This window comes from Erythrolamprus reginae, chromosome 2, assembly GCF_031021105.1.
Source record: "Erythrolamprus reginae isolate rEryReg1 chromosome 2, rEryReg1.hap1, whole genome shotgun sequence".
Classification (NCBI taxonomy): Eukaryota; Metazoa; Chordata; class Lepidosauria; order Squamata; family Dipsadidae; genus Erythrolamprus; species Erythrolamprus reginae.
This window is the reverse complement of record NC_091951.1, coordinates 291,120,880-291,143,259: the sequence shown is the minus strand read 5'-3', so window position 1 is coordinate 291,143,259 and position 22,380 is coordinate 291,120,880. Positions and strand designations below refer to the sequence as shown.

Here is a 22,380-nt window from a genome sequence, read left to right as displayed (position 1 = left end):
TTGGAAAGCAAAATTTAAAAAAAAATTAACTATGAAATAGGTGTGTTCAGGATGACACAGTCCAAGTTTTTCTGCAGCTATAAAGTATAAAGTATAAAGTATAAAGCTATAAAGTAGAATTTATTCTAGCTTGAAATAATATATATAATTTTCAAAATATTCAGCTTAAACATGTGACATATATATATATATATATATATATATATATATATATATATATATATATATGTAGATTGTTCTGAGTTCGGGTTTTGCCCTGTGTAATGTTTTGCATGTCTATGCGACGTTTCGGCGAAATCACATTCACCATCTTCAGGCTGAAGTTCCAATCTTTGTGTTGTTGTAAATGGAAAATATATATATATATATGAGCCTTCTTTGAGGCGAAACAGATTATTTGCATTGAAGAGGTATGCAGAATTTGTATAATCACTTTAAATTAACTTTCTAAACCAATCCCACATGTCCTATTGGCTCAATTTCTCATTGGTCATCTGCATCAGGGAAGAACTTATCTTTTACTAAAAGTTTGATTATTTTGCTGTATAGTTCTTATCGCTGAAAAAAAGGTTTGTAATTTTCATTGGAAAACCAATAACTTAAATTATTTATACATGACTTCAGGTCTAGGGTAACAGTTTTATATGATAGTAAGTGATGGGCAAACCCAACGGAGTTCAGGTTCGGTGGATTCGGGCGAACGTTGCAAAAAATTCGGGTGATGTCACCGAACACCGAACCCGAACTCGAACCAAATTCCAAACTTTTTAAAAATAGAGCCGCGGAAGGCAGACCTGTGGTTTCCCCCAAATTAAATTTGCAGGAGGGTGAACAGGGAGGCAGAGTAGGTGGGGGGAGGCAACAGCAGCCACCCACCAGATTTTGCACAGCAATCCTGTGTGATTGGAGGGCATGTGCTATGTGGCGTGCTGGGTCATTGGCCGCTGTGGGCAGTAGTAACAGCAGACTGGAAACTGAGGGTAGTGTTGGCAAATTGCAACTGGTGGAGAAAGAACACAAACCGTATTTATCAAACCCAAACCAGACCATTACATCCCATTACTATAAGTCTGCATATCTCAGATTTACAAATGGTGACAGTTCTGGGAGGGGACATAGTTTATACTTTATTAGAGTTGTATGCCGCCCCTCTCCGAAGACTCCCAGCATTTAGGCTCCCTGCAACCATTTTTGCTAAAGAAATTTTTTCTTCCTGGCCAGGTGCACAGTACAGCCATTGACTGGATTCGAACTCAGGACACACTAAAAGTTTTCCCAGGAAAATACATATGGATATCAAAGATTTTCAATAGGTGACACAACTTGGAAGGAACATCCATTTAGGCTCTCAGAACAAATCTGTGCAAAAAATAGGTTTATTGAACACAAACTTTAGTCAAACACAAACTATACCCAAACTTTCACCATAAAAATATAACTGACTATATACATACATAACATGATGAATTTTACAACTGTGAGGGTGGTGTTGGTGGTGGTGGTAGCGAACGCTCTAACCACTCACTCAGGTGGTGGCACAGCAACATCCTCTGTGATCCACGCCTGGTTCATTTTTAGAAATGTCAGTATGCCAATGTTGACTGTGTATAGGCGGATCCTTCTATCAGTGATAACCCCTCCTGCGGTGCTGAACACACACTTTGACAGGATGCTTGCCGCAGGGCAGGCCAGCACTTCCAGGGCATAGAGGGCAAGCTCTGGCCATGTGTTCAATTTCCCTACCAAAAAATTGAACTTGGTGGAGGCATCGCTAAGAACCATCATGTGCGTGGACATGTATTCGTCCACCATGCAGGTCACGTGATGCCTTCTGCTATGGGATATCACATCCAAGGGTGGTGGATCTGTGTGGAGGTCGAATATGACTTCATGCATATTTGCGATGTCTTCCAATGACCACCCCCCTGCGGTGCTGCCAGTGTCCCCGCTGCGTTGCCAACTGCATCCTATTCCTACTCCACGTGCCACCACTGGGCACTCCAATTGCTGTGGGAACTCTTCCAATAGTGGGTCCACGAGCACATGCTTGTAGTCACGTATTCTGTGCTCTCGCTCAGGCACTGGTATGAAGGAGGTGATGCGGTCCTTATAACGGAGATCCAGCAGGGTGGCCACCTAGTAACTGGCCGAGTCAAGGATGCGGGCTACCCTGGGGTCATTCCTCAGGCACTGGAGCATGTAGTGGCTCATGTGAGCCAGGCTGCACAGAGTCAAGGCAATGTTCTCTCCTCCTCCTCCTGCTCCCCCATCCAGTCACGCTCCATTGGTGCCTATGAGCTGCACTGGGGGCCACCCTGCTGCAAGTCTTCCTCCTCCTCCTCCTGCCCCAAAACTCTACGCTGGCTGGACAGCGGAGTACCTGGCTGCTGTTGGCACAGCCCCACACCCTGCAAGACATAGATTTGCTGGGAAAATGGGCCTTCCTCCGCCTGCCCCTCCTGTTCTGCCTGCCGCTCTGTTTCCTTCTGTCGCACAACCTGCATGGCCTGAAGGGTTTTTTCCAGTAGGCAAACCATGGGGATGGTAGCACTGCAACGGAATTGTCAGCGCTGACCATATTGGTGACATACTGGAAGCCATTCAGGATGGAGCAAATGTCCCTCATGGAGGCCACTCACTGGGGGTAAAATGCTGTGGGTCTGCACTTCTGCTTGACTGTGGGTTATGAAACTGGTAATCCACTATTGTCTGCTGTTGCTCACACACCCTTTTAAGTATATGCAGCGTGGAATTCCACCTGGTTGGCAAATCGCAGATGAGACGGTAGGTGGGAAGGCCAAAGTTCCTCTGCAGGGAAGATAGGTGAGCAGCAGCATGGTGGGAACGTCGAAAGTGCGCGCACACCGCACGCACTTTGGCCAGGAACTTCTGCACCACCAGATTGACCACATGCACCATGCAAGGGATGTGTGTCAATCCCGCTCAGCCCAAGGCTTCCACAAGGTTCCACCCATTGTCGCACACCACCTTCCCTGGCTTCAGGTTCAGCGGCAACAACCACTCATCTGTCTGCCCCTGGATGCCGGTCCATAGCTCCTGGGTGGTGTGTGGTCTCTCGCCCAAGCAGATGAGTTTCAGCACCCACGGCCGTTCTGAAGTAGGAGGTGGCCGAGCTGAGCTTACTGGATGTGGAGGAAGAAGACGGGGAAGCAGAATAGGAGCAGGAGGCAACAGCAGGCACCGACTGATGTCCAGTAATCCTGGGTGGTGGAAGGATATGCGCTGAACTGCTTCCCGCCTCATTCCTAGCCGCCACTACATTCACCCAGTGGGCAGTGAGAGAGATGTACTGGCCCTGGCAATGTTTGCTGGTCCATGTGACAGTGGTGAGGTGGATGGATGCAGCAACTGACAGAATTTTGCGGTGCACACCGAATTTTCTCCACTACATGTTGGTGCATGGCAGGGACGGCCTTGATTGAAAACTAATAGCAGCTGGGAACAGAGTATTGTGGGACAGCCAATTTAAGAAATTTCCTGAAACTTGGTGTCACAACCAGGCGGTAGGGTAGGATTTCAAATGCAAGCAGCTGTGAAATGCTGGCATTTAGGGCCAGGGCTCGTGGGTGGGATGGCCCGAACCTCTGCTTTCTATCAAAACTTTGAGGGATGGACAGCTGATGAATGCTTCCCTGGGATGGTGTAGACATGTTTGGCAATTGTGGTGGTGGTGGTGGTGCTGCTGCTGGTGCTGCTGGTGGTGGTGATGCCAGTGGTGATCCATCAATGTCCCTTTAGGGACAGACAGGTGACCTTGTTGTTGGGGGGGCATTGGCAGTGGCCGAGGCAGCTACAGCAGAAGGGGAAGATCCAGGCGTTTGAATACTTTTAAGGTATTGTCCCCACCGAAGGTCATGTTTTGAAATCAGGTGCCTGGTCATGCAGCTGGTGCTGAGATTATTAAGATCTCTCCCTCGCTTCAGGGACTGGTGGCAGAGATTGCAAACGACCTTTTTTTTGTCTTCTGCTGACTGCTTGAAAAAATGCCACGCTGGTGAGATTCTTTGTGACACATGAGGCGTGCTCGGCCCCTGGACACGGTGGGCAGTAGTACCAGCAGACTCAGCAATGAGGGTTTGCAGACATCTCTCTCCGCTTCTGCTGGCTGCCTGGGGCTGTGGGACTACCACAGCCTCTTCTTCCTCTGAACTCTGTTGGCCTTCGGTCCATGTGGGATCTAGCACCTCGTCATCTTCTTCCACCGACTCCTCCCCGCTAGCCTCCTTCTCAGACTCTACATTGCAGTAAGCTGCAAGTGTGGGGATCTGGGTCTCATCATCATCGATCATGGTCTTCCCCGATGATGCCATGGACACCTCCTCTTTCTCCGGCAGAAGTTCCTGGCTATCCGGAAGCCCAAGGTCTGCAACTGCGGATTGGGCAGGTGGACACCCCATGGCATTCCTGTTGCAAGTTTCAGAGAACAGCATTAAAGACTCCGCTGCTTCTGGGTGAGACGGCCTTGCTGCTTTGGGGGGGGTGATGACACAGGCAGTGAACACGCAGATGTGGTGGAGTGTGTAGAAGGCAATACCAAGGAATAGGTAGCGCTGCATGCCATGTCATCTCCAACTTCTTGCACCAAACCCCGGCTCCTGCTTGCACCAGAGGAAGGGGTAGGAGACGCAGATGTTACACGCCCTCTACCTGCCCCTGCAGCACCAGCTCCATCACCAGCAACAGCAGCAGCAGCAGCAGCAGCAGCAGCATGGCCATGTCCCTTTTTTGCAGCTTTCTTCATGTTTGAAGGCCTGCAGTGACACTGGTCCAAGGAACAGATGAAGGTGCGGCGTTCAGGTGGAACTAGAATTAGAGAAAAAAATGCCTTGTAAAACTTAAATGCCCACGCAGCAGTAGAGCCTTTGTATTAGACAAAGAAAATATCAAAATCATGAAGTCGTCCCATGCTTGACCCAAAATTAAATTTCAGAGAGCGCTAGAGGCTTCAGATTAGATAGAAGAAAGAGATGCAGAAATAGGAATTGGCCCTTGTTTTACCCAAAAATAAATTGACAGAGCTCTAGTGGCTTTTGTTATATATAGAACAAAAAGAAATGCACAGAAAGAAATTGAAAGAAAGTGGTCCAGAGGTGGACCCAAAAGTACGAGTTTCAGTGGTCAGTAGCGAGACAAAACTGTCAGTCCACCCCTTTTAATGTATTTATTTATTTATTTGACTATTATTCCACGATTTTTAAAAGAATCAGGGCGGCCTTCAACATGTGAGCCATTGCACTTTGCAATTACTGAAATGGCTCGATTTATCACTCCTACATGAACTTTTTCACCCAACCAATCTGCATGTTGGACAAGTCCCCCTCCCTCTGGATACAGGAAGTAGCTTTCGCCCTGGAAGCAGGTGTTGCTTTCCAAGACTAGAAGGACCCCAGACCGCACTGGAGACCTTTTCTTCAGACAGGAACAGCAGGCTTGTTCAGACTAAGCAACCTTTTTTGGGGGGGGGGCTTACTGAGTGGCAGTCTTGCCGCACACAAAATTAAATTGAATGAATGGGGGGAAATGGTTTAAATATTTGAAATTGGAAATATAGGAATAGGATAGAGAAATAAATAACTGCAAAAATACCCCCAAAGTAATATTGTTGTTCCCTAAAATGCATTTGTACACAAAATGAATGAATGGGAAAAAATGGTTTAAGAATTTGAAAGTGGAAGTATAGGATAGAGAAATAAATAACCCCAACTCCCCCCCCCAAATTAATATTGTTGTGCCCCTCCATCCATTTGTACACAAAATGAATGAAAGGAAAAAAGTTTTAAAAATGTAAAAGTGGAAGTGTAGTAGGGAGCAACTGGCCATCTGCCTCCCCCCGTTTTTTTCTTCTTCACTTCAGCCTGCCCTTCCCTGCCTGGATGCATTACTCACCAAAGTTTTCTTGTCTCTTCAACTTGTATGAAAAAGAGTCTTTGAGGTCTCTCTTTCTTTGCAGCAGAAACAAAATGAAAACTAATCTATCTCTCCCTCTCAGTATAAGTAATACAGAGTTCCCCTCGCTAGCTGGTATCTCTTACAATGGAGAGCAAGGTGCTGCCTTTTATAGAGGCAGGTCAGGTGTCCTTGGGGACCAATGCAAGCCATGCATACTGCTGGCCAATGAGTGGTCAGCAGGGCACATGGCCAATCCCAGCATTTTATTTACCTTGATGTCCAGAGACCACATGGCTTCAGGTAAGAAGAAGGCTGTCCATTGGTCCGCCGCTTCGCTGCTCCGCCACTTCACCATGTTGCCCAAACCCAAAATTCGGCACGGATTTTTAAAAAAATTCAGGTTTATGTCCGGGATACTGAACACCGTAAAATTCGGTACGTACCCAAATTGTGCAGGTTCGGTTCACCCATCACTAATGATAGTACTTCAGATACTTAAAATGTTCTGTCATGCATCATCTTCTCCAATGAACTTTCTTATAATTCATATTATCTCCTGAAAGGTCTAAATCAGTGATGGTGAACCTATGGCACGGGTGCCACAGGTGGCACGCAGAACCATATCTGCTGGCACGCGAGCCATTGCCCTAGCTCAGCTCCAATGTGCATGTGTGTGCTGGCCAGCTGATTTTTGGCTCACACAGAGACTCAGAGGGCGTTTTTGGCTTCCAAAGAGGATGTTTTTACCCTCCCCTGGCTCCAGGGAAGCCTTTGGAGCCTGGGGAGGGCAAAACAGGAGCCTACCGGGCCCACCATAAGTTGGGAAACAGGCTGTTTCTGGCCTTCAGAAGGCCTCCAGGGGACAGAGGGAGCTGTTTTTGCCCTCCCCATGCATTGAATTATGGGTGTGGGCAGTTGGGCATGTGCGATAGCAGGCGCCCATACTCTTTCAGTACCTGAGGGGAAAAAGGTTCGCCATCACTGGTCTAAATGATATTGGATGTTTAATATGATCTAGATTTCTACAACACTATCTATGTACATGTACGGTTCATTCTGAAATGTGGCATGGGAAAGTCAGTGCAAAAAATAGAATATGTACGTACAGTATTTCAGTTACATGATCTGATATTTAAGATAGGTAACAAGTAAATACTGGGGTGTTCTAGCATTTAAGGTGGACATAATGGTGGAGAACTGGGGATGGCAGCAGATGATAGTGAGGAGCTGTTATGGATATCAAGATTTACCTGAATGCTGTTGCAGGTATACTGCAGCGCCAGGATAAAGTTTAATTCTGAGTTAGCATCCCAAATGTTCTCTAGGAAGAGCACATCAGAGTTTAATGTATTGTATATTACGGGATGCCAACCATGTCCAAATCTTTTAATTTTCTTTAAATACCTTGCTTTAAGTTCTTTACCATTGTTAACCAGGATTGTGCTTCACAGAGGTAAAGAGCGAACTCTCAAATATATGAGATAATTTGAGGCAGTAAAGAGAGAGGGAGAAAGAGAGAGAGAGAGTGAGAGAGAAAACAAGAGAGAGAAAGCAAGAGGGGGGCAGAAAAAGAGAGACAGGGTGAGAGAGAGAGAGAGAGAGAGAAAAGCAAGAGAGAGAGAGAGAACAAGTGACACAGAGAGCAAGAGACAGAGCAAGAGACAGAGAGCAAGAGAGAGAGTGTGAGAGAGGGGGGGAGAAGAAAGAGAGGGGGAGAAAAAGAGAGAGAGAGTGAGAGAGAGAGAGCAAGAGAGAGAGTGTGTAACAGGAGTGAGAGAGAAAGAGAGATATAGCAAGAGAGAGAGCAAGAGAGAGAGAGAAAGAGAGAGAGAGAGACAGAGAGAGAGAGAGAGACAGAGAGAGAGAGAAAAAGGAAGCAAGAGATTTTTTTTGTTATTTTTTGGGGGCTAAACTTTTTTTTACCACCTCCTCCCCACCCCCACCCCACTCAATGGTGTCCCTCTTTTCCAATCTTAAAATCTGGTCATTTTATCCAAGAGTCGAATACTTTTCATAATAGGAACTCTTTTCATGTTTTCTTCCTGAACCTGAAGTTCCTTTAAAACAAAGATTTTTTAAAGTGTAGATTGAAAAATAAATCTTAGCGCCACTAATTGATTTCATTCTGATAGCAAACTCTGAAAGAATGGGCACATTGAACCGCCTGTGAAAGAGATTTCTAGAACCAAGGTGTCATGTTTTTCTCTTGCTGCCAAGCAAATCTTTTTTTTTAAATAGTCACATGATTACAGATGACAGGAACATATTAGAAATGTTGGTTTCAATTCATGGAGGTCTTAATAAATATTAATTATTACCTTGAACTGAATTCTGCCTTTAAGACTACAGTCTGCAGAATACTTAAGTAAAAATATTTGTATTTTCATTGCATTGCTTTTTTGGATATTAATAGCATTTTAAATAAACACGATGCTTCTATATATCTCCCCTCTCTTCAGTTGGCATAATCACATGCAAAACAAACCTATATATGCTTCAACCTTTATATTGTTGAGATGTCTCTCTATCCAGAAAGGTCTCTACACCATCAATACATTTTTAATGTGTAATATTTGAAGTAACAGACTTATTCCATTCATTTTTGTCCTTGTTCTAATGGTATTTTTACCTACTGAGTAGAGGGCTGTGGCGGGGAGGGGGACTGCTTGTATACATTCATTGGTATTATTGATGACACATCCAAGCCATATACATGAGTCTTTGTGTGACAGTACTTGGCACTATTGAATTAGGAACATACATTTAGCACAATAAAGTCAAACAATGAATAGACTAGCTTTCACTGTATTAAATAACTCCAAGCTTTTCCAAGAGTTTTTACAATCAATAAGTAAAACTTGAATTTAGATTCCATAGGCATTGATAATGCTTAGTACAGAAGGGTCATTATATTCAGTACTATAAGCTTTCAAATGAAATATTGAATTCCAGGCTCTAACCATCCTCCAAGTCCCTGATTTATGAAACATGACCTGCCTTAGAGATTTCAGAAAAATGATTGGCACAATCTTGTTGGATTCTTTGAGTGTATGAAACAAGACAATTATATTACATATTCTCAGAAGAATCAAAGAAACTATTGTTTGTAGCTGGTAATACACTCAAATATTTTGTTGTGAGAAAAGGAGAGAAAATGTTTTTTCATGAGGACCTTATATGAAACTGACGTTCCCTACTATTTAAATTAAAAAAAAACTGTAGAGACAACAGATCCCTAATTTGATGTCCCCCAAATGTATTGGAACATGCAGTATCTAGCAAGCATAGCAATGCTTGCTAGAGCTTCTAGGATATCATATTTATCACATGTGGAGGACATCAGTAGGGAAGATGAGAAGGAGAACATTTCAAATTTTAAACAAGTTCACTATTAAATTCCCTTTTGAAGTAAGCAATCAAAGCTTGGCGGCACCACCCAAATGATTTTTCATGTGCTGCAGTTAAAAAAACAAAACAAGTAGTGATCACATTGGGTGTTTCTTATTTTCTGCAGGCCCTATCAGTGTGGACACTGCTCCCAATCCTTCTCCCAACCTTCAGAGCTCCGGAACCACGTAGTCACTCACTCCAGTGACAGACCTTTCAAGTGTGGCTATTGCGGTCGTGCCTTTGCTGGTGCTACGACACTCAACAATCATATCCGGACACATACAGGGGAGAAACCATTTAAGTAAGTAATCAAAGACTCAGCTGAGCAGGAAGGGAACACTAGGATAATCCAGATTTAAATTTCACCCTTTCTGAGATGTCCTTTTTGAATTTAGTTCTGAATACTAAACACATGTGTGAACCTGCCCGTATTCCTTCTTCATTTCAGTGGCACTTATTTAGGAAAAAAAAAAATATGTGGGCAGGAGTCATTATGATAGTATTCATATATTTACATATTTTTATTTCAACTCTAGCTTTATTTTACCTCTTCATCCTTTGTCTCTCTCTTTCTCTATTACATAATCTTGTAATTTCACCAGAAAATGGTGGTTGGTTTTTTTTAAAAAAATCCATTAAAAAATCTCCAGTAATAGTATCTAAGAATGCCAAAATAAATAATTTTTCAGTCATATGCATGTACGATATATTGAGGAACATCAAATAGAGAACAAACAGTGAGCATCAAAGCAACAGTGATTCCATACTTTTAAGACACAGGTATTTTAAATAGGAAAAAAAATCTCTACACAAGTGTATGATTATATTTTATATTGTTGTAATACAATATGTAGCAATTTTAAGCAGAAGTAATATTTTAGACTGTAATTTGGGAATGGAAAACATGGGTTTGCATACTGAACAAATTATGTTTGTTTTGGCCTCCAGGGATGCTCACCAGGACAGATAAGAGTTGTAATCCAACAATATTCACAGACCAATCCATTTAGTGTTCCACTTATGAACCTTTAGCATGTTAATTCGCAACACTAGTCAAAACAGAACTGTTATGAATATGAAAAAATTAAAAGCAGCAGAAAGGGGTTAGAGGGTCTCTCTTCCTCTACTTTATCATTACTATAGCTGAATTGAATTCCATTTTGAGATTTGATTGCTTTGCAAGATGTGGTTGAGAGAGACATCTTAGGTTTGGGGTGCTATTGATTGTAGGAAAACAAGGTTTGCTATTGATTGTTTATGTTTTAAGAAGTTCAGATAAATCAATTAAGTTTGAAAGAACAAATTTTTAAAATTATCAATAAGCTTGCAATTGATCCTGCTATCCCTTGTGGGATAGCTAGTTGATGTAGTAGTTAAAGGATCAGGCTAGAAACCAGGAAACCATGAGTTCTAGTTCTAATTAGGCACAGAAGTGGATCTTGAGCTAGTCACTGCTTTCTCTCAACTCTAGGAAGGAGAAAATGGCAAACAACTGAAATGTCTTGTCAAGGAAACTACCCAACGGGGTAGTTGTCAGAAATAATAATAATTTGAAAAACTGACCCACAGTTGTGCACACAGACAAACACACTAATTGAAGAAGCCAGTAGCCACTAGCCACATATTTATATTGATAGTAGCCAGTAGCCACATATTTATATTGATAGTAACAGCAAAGTATAGCTTGAGAAACCATATCTCATATAGAGATACCGTTTCAGATTCTGTTTGTAGAATAGTTTTGTTGCACAACTTTTGACAGCCATTGTCATATTCAGATGAAATACTCCATTAGTCTCTTTTTTTAAACTTACAGCCCAAATAATGCTAAACTCATGTCATCGCTGATATTACATTAACCTCTTTCTTTGGTTGCTCTGGCTTGTAAACCATATAATAATACAATGTTCCCTCGATTTTCGCGGGTTCGAACTTCGCGAATAGCCTATACCACGGTTTTTAAAAAAATATTAATTAAAAAATACTTCACGGGTTTTTTTCTGTACCACGGATTTTCCTGCCCGATGACATCATACGTCATCGCCAAACAAATAATTTTTGCAAATAGATAACAAAAAAATAATTATTATTAATAAATAATTATGTTTATAAATATCAGGATCATTAAGTGTCTTATTCAATGGTGAGTACCAGTAATAATGATGAGTAAATGGTTGTTAAGGGAATGAGAAATGGTAATTTAGGGGTTTAAAGTGTTAAGGGATGGCTTGTGATACTGTCCATAGCCAAAAATGGTGCATTTACGTCTGCATCTCTACTTCGCGGAAATTCGACTTTCGCTGGCGTTCTCGGAACGCATCCCCCGCGGAAATCGAGGGAACACTGTATAATCATTTAAATACTGAGTTACTTAAGCTTCATAAAAATCATGATTGGCCATCTCATTGGGATGCCCAGAGATAGGAAGAGAAGAAGGTGAGTGCCATGTTTGCCAAAATCCAACTTAATCACTGTTCAGCTTCAGTCTAGAATGACACAAGAGTGCCATGTCAACAAATGGCGGCTACTGAACCATTACATTGGATTAATGCAGCCAATGGAAAAGGAAGCCAAAAACTAGCAGTTCAGATTGATTTTATGTAGTTGCTGTGTAAATAGATTTTAGTAATTAATTGTACAGGCTTCCGGGTCAAAATGGAAAATAGATTTCTTTTAATGTTAAGATGTTACTTATATGTAACCTTGTTGACTCCATTTAATTTCCACACCCATAACATTCTGTTTTTGTCATGTTTCCAATAAATCTACTATTTGCACCACTAAGAGCCAGTGCTACAGTTTTTTTCCTTTATTTTTTTTCTCTTTCTTTATTTCCTAAAATATTTGAATTAATATGGAGTCGTTTCAGTTTAGTTCCATCCATGGAATAAACTGTTTAGGAACCTATTCCATTAGATACAGGTGAATCACATTAATTTTATATGTTCTATGACTGTATTTAAATGTAAGATTTTTACGTAAAGAATTTGCCAATAATTGATATGTGTATTTCAGTTAACATTAAAACATTTATGTAATGAAAAAGCATCTGCAAAATCCATTTTTTATGGATATTGAAATGATAATAATGTTTTATGTAAGACCAATATCTTTACTCAACAGATATATTGCATTAAAATTTATGGAATAGCATATGTAAGAGTTTATAACATACAAAATAATGCACTAGAAAAATTTTGTTCAATAGCGTATTACTGTACCATCCCACAAATTCTTTATTTTCAGTATATGTGTTTACATATCTAAGTATAAATATAAATTATATATTCTATCATAAAATATACAAATAAAAACATACATTTGGACATAAGGAAAAATTATTCAACTGTTGGCTATACTGTACTATACTATACTATACTATACTATACTATACTATACTATACTATACTATACTATACTATACTATACTATACTTATTTATTTTTGGAATTTGTCAAACAAAAAACTAGAACAAGAGAATAAAAATGTAATGACAATAACAATAGGCATGTTAGTTCAATTATGCATACCTTCTGTACAGGTATAGAATGGTCACTATGAATATTAGTTGTATTGAATATTTATTTATTTGTTGCATCATGAATAATCCTATATCTCCAAGTGTTAACTTATCTTGCTTCAGCAAATAAACTTAGACTAATGCTTTTTAAATTTTGAAGTTTTATGAATGCCTCACAGAAATTACTTGAAATATGTTTGGTTTTGTAACACAAATGTAGGAGCAAGGTTCACTTTGTGATCTAGGAGAATGACGGTGAACCGTTTTTTCCTCAGGTGATGAAGGAGCGTGCATATGTGCTATCACACATGTGCGAATGCCCGCACCCATAATTCAATGCCTGGGGAGGATGAAGACGGCTCCCCCCCGTAGGCCCTCTGGAAGCCAGAAACAGCCTGTTTCCCAACTTCTGGTGGGCCCAGTATGCTCATGTTTCACCCTTCCCAGGCTCCAAAGGCTTCCCTGGAGCTGGGGAAGGGTGAAAATGCTCTCCCCCATCCCCCTGGAGGCTCTCTGGAAGCCAAAATTGCCCTCCCAGAACTTTGTACAAGCCAAAAATCAGCTGGCTGGCACACACATGCATGTTGGACCTGAGCTAGGGCAACAGATCATGTGCCAGCAGATAGGGTTCCGTGTGCCACCTCTGGCACCCATGCCATAGGTTCGCCATCACTGTTCTAGGAGAACTTGTTTCATAAGTTTTCAGTTTTCACTTGTGCCTTTGATTTGTAATATAATAATAATAACAACAACAGAGTTGGAAAGGACCTTGGAGGTCTTCTAGTCCAACCCCCTGCTTAGGCAGGAAATCCTACACTACTTCAGACAGATGGTTATCCAACATTTCTTAAAACCTTCCAGTGTTGGAGCATTCACAACTTCTAGAGGCAAGCTTTTCCACTGATTAATTGTTCTAACTGTCAGGAAATTTCTCCTTAGTTCTAAGTTACTTGTCTCTTTGTCTAGTTTCCACCCATTGCTTCTTGTTCTGTCCTCAGGTGCTTTGAAGAATAGGTTGACTCCCTCTTCTGTGTAGCAACCACTGAGATATTGGAACACTGACATCATGTCTCCCCTAATCCTTCTTTTCATTAAAGTGGACACAACTAGTTCCTGCAACTGTTCTTCATGTTTTAGCCTCCAGTTCCCTAATCATATTTGTTGCTCTTCTCTATACTTTTTCTAGTCTCAACTTCCTTTTTACATCTTGATGACCAAAACTGAATACAATATTCCAAATATGGCCTGACCAAGGCCTTATAAAGTGCTATTAACACTTCACATGATCTTGATTCTATTCCTCTGTTAATGCAGCTTAAAACTGTGTTAGCTTTTTTGGCACCTGCTGCACACTGCTGGCTCATATTTAAATGGTTGTCCATTAGGACTCCAAGATCCCTCTCACGGTTACTACTGTTGAGCAATGTGCCACATATACTGTATCTGTGCATTTTGTTTTTCTTGCCTAAATGTAGAACCTTATTTTTTTTCACCATTGAATTTCATTTTGTTAGATAGCACCAATTGTTCACGTTTGTCAAGATCCTTCTGTATTTTGCACCTATCTTCTAGAGTGTTGGCTATTCCTGACAGTTTGGTGTCATCTACAAATTTGATACGCTCCCCATCTATCCCCTCATCCAAGTCATTGATGAAGATGTTGAAGAGTACTGGGCCTAAAACAGAGCCTTGGGATACTCCACTGCATACATCCCTCCATGTAGATACAGTTCTATTGAGCATTACATGTTGAGTGTGGTTGGTTAGCCGGTTTTGAACCCATCTGGTGGTATTGCTGTCCATCCCACATTTTCTACTTTACTTAGTTGTAGGTTATGGTCTACTTTGTCAAAAGCCTTACTGTAGTCCAAGTAAATCACATTGACAGCATTCCCCTGGTCCAATAATTTTGTCACTTTGTCAAAGAATGCTATACTTAATCTGTCATGATATGTTTTTGACAAATCCATATTGGCTTTTGGTTATTACTTTGCTTGTTTCTAGTTGATTCACTGCTTGATTATCTTTTCCAAAATCTTCCCTGCTATTGAGGTTAGACTGATAGGTCTTTAGTTTCCTTGATCTGTTTTTTTCCTTTCTGGAAGATGGGAACTACGTCAGCTCTTTTCCAGTCCTCTGGCAGTCAGTGTTCCCTCTAATTTTTTTTTTGGGGGGGGGGGGGGCGGAAAAGTATAGTGTCTGAGCGGCAGTCCCTTCGGGACTGGGCAGCACAGAAATAATAAACAAACAAACAAATAAAAACCCACCCTGTTTTGCCTCAGAGAATTTCAAAATAAAATATTGTACTGTGTGTCTATAACAGTGAGCTCATAATAGGGCAACTCTATCAATATCAAAATGCCACTTAAATAGTTGAGCTAGTTTAAAACTAGATTTTGATTTTCCTTCTCTCTTCCTTACTCCCATTCTTTTTCTTTCTCTTTTCCTTCCTCTCTTTTTTCTATCTGTTTCTCTCTCTTCCTCTCTTCCTCTCTCTCTCCTTCCCTCTCACTCTTTCCCTCTCGGCTTCTGGGCAGGTTTGGAAAACTCTGAGTTGATGATGATTTTTAAGTGAGCGATTGCTCACTGCTCAGCTTAGAGGGAACTATGCTGGCAGTTCCCTGGTGCTCCAGGATCTTTAAAAGATGCAGTTCAGTGGTTCTGAGATCTCGTCTGCCAGTTCCTTCAGAATCTTGGGGTGTAATTCATCTGGTCCTGGTGATTTGAATTTGTCTAGGGTGGACAGGTGTTTCTTTAACCATTTTCTTCCCTATTTTAACTTGTGTTCTTAATATGTTATTTATGATGCTGTTTTTGATAGGTTGGACTGTTTTTTTCTCTTTGTGTAAAGACAGATGCAATAAACATGTTGAGTAGCTCTGCTTTCTCCTTGTTACTTGTCACCTTCTTGTCACTTTCTCCCTGCAATGGACCAATTGTTTCCTTGATGTTTTTCTTGTTTTTAATATGTTGGAAGAAGTTTTTTCTTGTTACTTTTTATTCTTATTGCAAGCTTTTGTTCATTGTGAGCTTTAGCTTTCCTCACTTCATCTTTACAGGCTCAGGGTATTTGCTGGTATTCTATCTTAATTATTTCCTCTTCTTTCCACTTTTTCTCCTTGTTCTTTTTGTCTTTCAATTTGTCAGAGTTCTTTATGCAGCCATGCTGGTTTCTTTTGTGTTCTATTATTTTTCTTCTTCATTGGTATTGAATATGCTTGTTATTAATTCAATAGTGAGAAGGTGAGAACCAGATTGGTATAATAGTTAAGGTATTGAAATCTGATGAAACCAGCTCGATAACCTTAAGCAAGTCAGTCTGTCTGCCCTTAGAAGAAGGCAATAGCAAACTCTGGTTGAATAACCTTGTTAAGAAAGCTGCAGAGATTTGTCCAGGCAATAACTAGAATCAACACTGACTTGGAGGGTAGATATATGAGACAGAGAGACAAACAGACATTATACATATACAAATGAAATATATGTCATATTTGTAGCTTTTTTTGTATAGAAAAGATAAAGAAAAAAATCAAATCTAAGTAGAGATCGCTGTATTGTGCTATAGAAACTAAGCCTACAATGAATTGATTTGAAGGTGTTCATAATGAAAAACAAATTCATAATTTGCAAGTTTATCAAGCAATGAAAGGTGGTACATTTTGACACACTAATCCAGTAACTAATCAGTTTTCTAATAAACAATCAGCAACACACTAATGTGTCATCAGCATTTCAGGAACTCTGGAGAGAGGAAGATCTGCACATAGACATTAATGAATACACCAGAAATCATTAGGTGATCAATACTTCTGAGTTATTTTCATTGAGCTGATAGGTCTGATACATTAGAGCTGACATTTTACATTTGTCAAGATCACAGTGCAGTTTTTAACAGTAGAACAGGCTGCTAAAATATTCTAAGAGAAACAATCAAAGGAGCATAACTTAAAGATCTTGACATGTTAGACTGGAAGTAGAGATAAGATGAATGAATTTGTAACCTTCAGGCCATGGGTTTCTCAAGCCATAATTTTCTTTTTTTTTAAATGACACATACTTTATCTCATTCTGAAATTATATATATTTATAAATGGCTTTTGATATACCCATAATGAACCAATTCATTCTATATATAATGTTTACAATAGAAAGATGCACATGAACAGAGTCTACTTACATTTCATTTGGATAGTTTTTACTTAAGAATATCTTGGATTATGAACAGGCTTCTTAAATCACTGTTAATTAATTATTATGTATGATTCCATCAACATTATGCAAGTATTATGCAAATAATTTGCAAGTGTCTCGTTTGCCCACTCAATTTAAATTAATGCATTCAAGAAGTTCTTATGCCAGCTTTATTCATTTCAATACAGTCTACCTATGACAGCTTTACTAGCTTAAATTTTATGCCTAATTCCACAGACAGCATGTAGTTCAACATATTTGGAGATCATCTAATTGGACTAAGTGATCTAGAACAGATTTCTTGCTAGATTTTTTTTGGGGGGGTGTATAAACTGGGGGGGGTAAAATTGTAAGAGTTGAATTATTGAGAAGGCATTAGGTAGCAGGATATTTGCTCAGAAGTTATTGAAAATAATATTTACATCTCATAGATCTCAAGTGTTAAACACTCTATGCTGAATATTAAGTCAAATTATTGAAGGGCCAAAGTTTGGAAAATCAATTGTTGTCTAAAAGAGATGAAATTGTTTCTATTTGAATTATGCACATCCCATGGATGTTCACACATAAAGCCTGTATCTCATATGTATTCATTATTTTGGCACATCATTTAAATCTATGAGGAGATGGCAATGGTCATTTCAGCAATATACTGATTCTATAATAATATTTTTAACAATCTCTTTTTAATCACGATAACACTCCTTTGTGTCATGCTGGCTCCACAGTAATTTCAGAGAAATACAGAAAGTGATTATTGCTTCCCAGTTTCATGATTGTTTCAATAGGTAAGATTCCTGGTTTTAAATTAGCAGGAGGTGAAATTCTATTTGTCATTAATTTCTCCGAGGGATTACAGAGCAGAAAACTGCAGGCAAGCTGCTTCTTTGATGGCTCACTCCTAAAAATCTCTTTTTGTTCTTTATCTATTTGAACTGACAGTGATCAGAGCTACAGTAGGACAGGCCTCTCTAGAGAAATCACCTTCCCCTGTCTATTGACAGATTCCCTTGTTCTGAATCAGACAGGCCTTGTCCCATCATAGGCATCAAGGCCTTGGAAGTAGCCACCAATTAAACCTCTTGAGCCAGTAAAATCTGAAGCCACTTTTGAGTGTCTGTTCTGATTAGGCATGATAAGACGAAGCCCCGTGCCCCCCAGGAGCAGCTTCCCATTCTCAATTTTCTCTCTTGCCTTTTCCAGGTGCGAGAGGTGTGAACGGAGCTTCACCCAAGCCACCCAGCTGAGTCGACACCAGAGGATGCCCAATGAGTGCAAGCCAATAACAGAGAGCACAGAATCAATTGAAGTGGATTAACTGATTGACTGGTTGGAATTAAACTGCAAGGAAAGTCATGATTAAATGTCACGGACACTTAAGCAAAACCAAAGATTTCCTCTGAGCAACTTTCAATCAGTCCTAGAAAACCAAGAGCAGTAATAAAATAAGTAAGATGTTAAGAGATATTGATCCTGGCATGGAAGCGAAACCAGGAAAGAGATTATTTATTTATGACTAAGAATGAGACTGATTTCAATGGACCAGAAATCTAAGCCTTGTAGGATTTCCAGCCCCTTCCTCATCATGTATTGCTTTATTTCTAAAAGCTTTTATAATTGCTATTTAATACCAAAGCAACAAATGTCAAGGGCTTTTCTGCCCTTAACTATGACTGCAAATGCACAGGGACTTGTTTATTGTTGCACCTTTTTCTTCAGCACGACTCAATGGACCCAAATATGTGTTCCTGATAAGATTCAGTTGGATTGCCATTCTTTTGACTTGACATTAATTTAAAAGGACCAGAGGACAAGAGAGAGATGGTGATCCAGGACTATCGTTGCCCTCCTATGACTAATGCATATTTCATTTCCATGGATTCAAAATTCACATTTTGTGCACTTTTTTGTATAAATGTTTTCATTAGCCAGTGTTGCATTGGCCAAGGAGATCCCAGAAATGTTAAATAAATCTGTAGATATATATGTTGTAAAATATCCATAAGGAAAGCATTTGAAATATGTAGAGTTTTTGAAAACTGTCCCCTTTCATGAATGAGACATATTATTCATAACTGATGAATAATTTCAAGTGAAGTAGTGACATTCTTTTATCTAAAGTTATTATGCTTGAAATCATAAACATTAAAAATGGTATAGCAAAAGGCATTCTTTAATTACAAAGAAGAAAAATCAGTACAATTTGTCCATGTTTAAATTTTTTATAACCATTCACTCAAGGCAAAATTAGGTTCATATATACAGTAGCTAACACACCGGATAAATTCAATTCCAGTTTTCTATTGTACAACACAGAAAAATAGAGGCAATCTAGATGTCAATTACTACATGGACAGAGAGCTAAAGTCATTCCTGAACCCACTCATTTGATATGATTGTAATATCTCCTGATGTACAAAAAGCTTAAGGCTTATCTGAGTTTATTGCATTCTATGTGTGTATAATATTCTCAAGTCCTTTTCCCATTTCTTGGAATGGTGAGCATAACCTCTGAGCATAAAATGATGGAATAAGGATGCACAGTCAATAAGTATGTATTTTTTACATGAAAGAAAGTCCTACCATATCATGTGGTTATATGGGGCAAATGTGCATTAGATCATCAATTTTAAATTTATGTTGAAGGATTTTATATTTTTTAATCTCAGCTGACCATGCTGGCAGGACTTTATATTAAATTAAATTCACAGTTATTCCCATCACTTCGGAGTAATATTTATTCCTTGAAAGTCGTCTTGGGCCACTTCCAATTTTTAAGTCCTTTAAAGCTAAAACACATGGAAATTGTTGCATTGCGTGAGATGGGAGGCAATATAAATGTGATAATTAATTAATCATGAAAGGCACTATAAATGAATAAGTTGAATGCTGTAGCAAATGTAGCAAAAATTAATCTAACACCAGGTAAAGTGACCTTTCTACCCTGTTCATGATTGGCTCCACTTTCTTCTTTTGTTTTGTTTTGGGGTTTAGCCCAATGTTAAAGCTTAAGTTTACAATACTAAATTTAAAACCTAGTAACAAAAACGAAACAAACTACAGTATTTATAAGGTCCATTTTTGGTGTTGATGATATAGATGCACATATATTTAATCAAATCAAATTAATGAAATTATATACAAGATGTATTGCTGGTGTGTGGATAAAAATGTCCTTTATTCTAATTCTCAGGATGGTCTGTGTTATAAAAGATTATCATGAACATCATCTGGTCATTGATTCCTTTGTACAAACCAATTTGACCAATTCTGAAAGTCATCACTGGCATGGTCTCAACCTCAGTTCTATTTATCAGGCATAACCTATAATTGCCATTTTTGCTTTTAGAACCCTACCTCATTACGTCATGACTGAAGCATCACTATATAGTTCATAAAACTCTTGGGTTTGGCTCATTTGGAAAAGGCACCTCTGTCTCATTAAACATGTAGTATGAAAGAGTTGAAATTTGTGTATTTTATACCTTTTAAATCACATTTTTCTATTACAAGAGTAGCAGACAAAATATATAAATATGAAAAAGCATCATAAAATTGAAAAAAACAAAGTAACAATAATAAAGAACCTATAAGAAACTCTTACCTGGCCCTGCATATATCTAGGAAATGGTTGGTGCTTTGACAACTTTGAAGGTCTTAAGGAAATGGCACTGTTGATACCCAAGAACATCAATGGATTTTCTGTTCTGGAAGATGAGTTGGAAATTTAACAGTAGTAGTACTGCATGCTAGAGTATTTAGCAGTGCTTTTTTTAACAATGAGAGGCCTGAGGGATTGATCGTGAATGTCCTCAGTGCACTAGATAATCTTTACTTCTTATTTTGTACTTTGCTGGCAACTGAATAAGATCATTCCAAATGAATTAGTGTGTTTGTCTTGTGGAATGCATAATTATTAGAGGTATTAAGACATCTCTCTATGTGCTTTTTAGAATCTGCAATTTTTTTAGATCAACAAATCTTTTCTGAACTTTAAATACTTGGGTTTAACTGAACTCCATAATCAAAAATATCAGGGTTTGAACTTCCCTTTAAAAATTGTTTATCTTTGACATATTTTAATAAATATGACTTGCGTTTCAACTTGGGAAAGTAAGTGAGTTATACTTGTTTCTCATTTTCAGTATATACAGTACACTCTTTGTTTGTTTGTTTGTTTGTTTATTTATTTATTTATTTATTTATCTATCTATCTATCTATCTATCTATCTATTTATTTATTTATTTATTTATTAGATTTGTATGCCGCCCCTCTCCGTAGATTCTTTCCAAGTGCAACATTAAAAATTAGATCCTATTAGTAATCTGTTGCAGAAAAAAAGGCATTAGAGCACTTGTTCATAGCCATAACAATAGCATATATTTATTGGATATAATTTATTGTTGAAAAAAACTTCCTCTTTCAGATTAACAAAGTTGCCTAAACTTTATGGTATAAAAGGATTGTTATTTTACACCAAATGGGATGTTATAACACATATGTATACCACATTTCCATTGTTTTAATTAATACAAAGAAGATTAAAGTTCAGAAATCAGAGGGTTTGCATAACAATTCTATACATTTCAATTCAAAAGTAAGCTTTGAGTTAATTGAAAACTAAATCTACAAGCACACAACTAGGAAGTCACCTACATCAAGGCTGTCAAACGCCCGATCCGTGACCAGATACATCCCATGGTGGCCACTCCCATACCTGGGTTAGAAAAGGGAGGGGGAAAGCCCCAATATATTATGTGACAAGGTGAGTTTGACACCCCTGACCTACAGGCACACAACAAGGATCCCACCAAACATTTCAGCTCCTTGAGGACTTTACAGCTTGATAAAAGCCTTTATGAATTTGTACAAATATAAAAACTTATTTTATGCCTTGTATAAATATAAAAACTTATTTTCTCCTGCAGTCAGAAAGATGGGATTTAGATTTGGATTTAGGTCAAGGTATTGATTAATATAGAATAATAACATTGATTTTAAAAGTCTATACTTTTGATACTTTCATGCCAAATATATACTCTGGAAATAAACTTCATTGATTTCAAAATCATCTAAACTATACTGTACCACAAAAACCTCACATTTTTCTCTCAGCTGTAATTTGCATCAGATTACATTTTCAATGAAAAAGCCAGATCCACTTCTAGGAAGTTGGTTGAGAATGGGTGACAGCAGCATAACCAACAACATTGCTTCTGAATAATGAGTTTCCTGGCATGTTTTTGTGCTAAGATAAGGCAGTCACCTCTAACAGGCTTTAGAGGACCCATCCATTCAAAATAGCTCATAATGACTCATACTTAAAAGGAATTCAGAGCACTTGGTAGGCAAGAAATTTGATTTCACT

At 39.0% G+C, this 22,380-nt stretch overlaps 1 protein-coding gene across 2 annotated transcripts in view; it reads left to right on the top strand.

Moving 5' to 3' along the window:
* PRDM6 (PR/SET domain 6) overlaps positions 1–20,240 on the top strand; it is a 118,400-nt gene extending 98,160 nt beyond the window's left edge. For both annotated transcript variants that reach the window (XM_070736317.1, XM_070736316.1), the window contains 2 exons: positions 9,425–9,601; positions 18,215–20,240. In XM_070736317.1, the coding sequence (XP_070592418.1) occupies positions 9,425–9,601; positions 18,215–18,329 (292 nt within the window). In that variant the 3' untranslated portion in view covers positions 18,330–20,240. The remainder of the gene's footprint in view (positions 1–9,424; positions 9,602–18,214) is intronic.
* Positions 20,241–22,380: the final 2,140 nt, after the last annotated feature.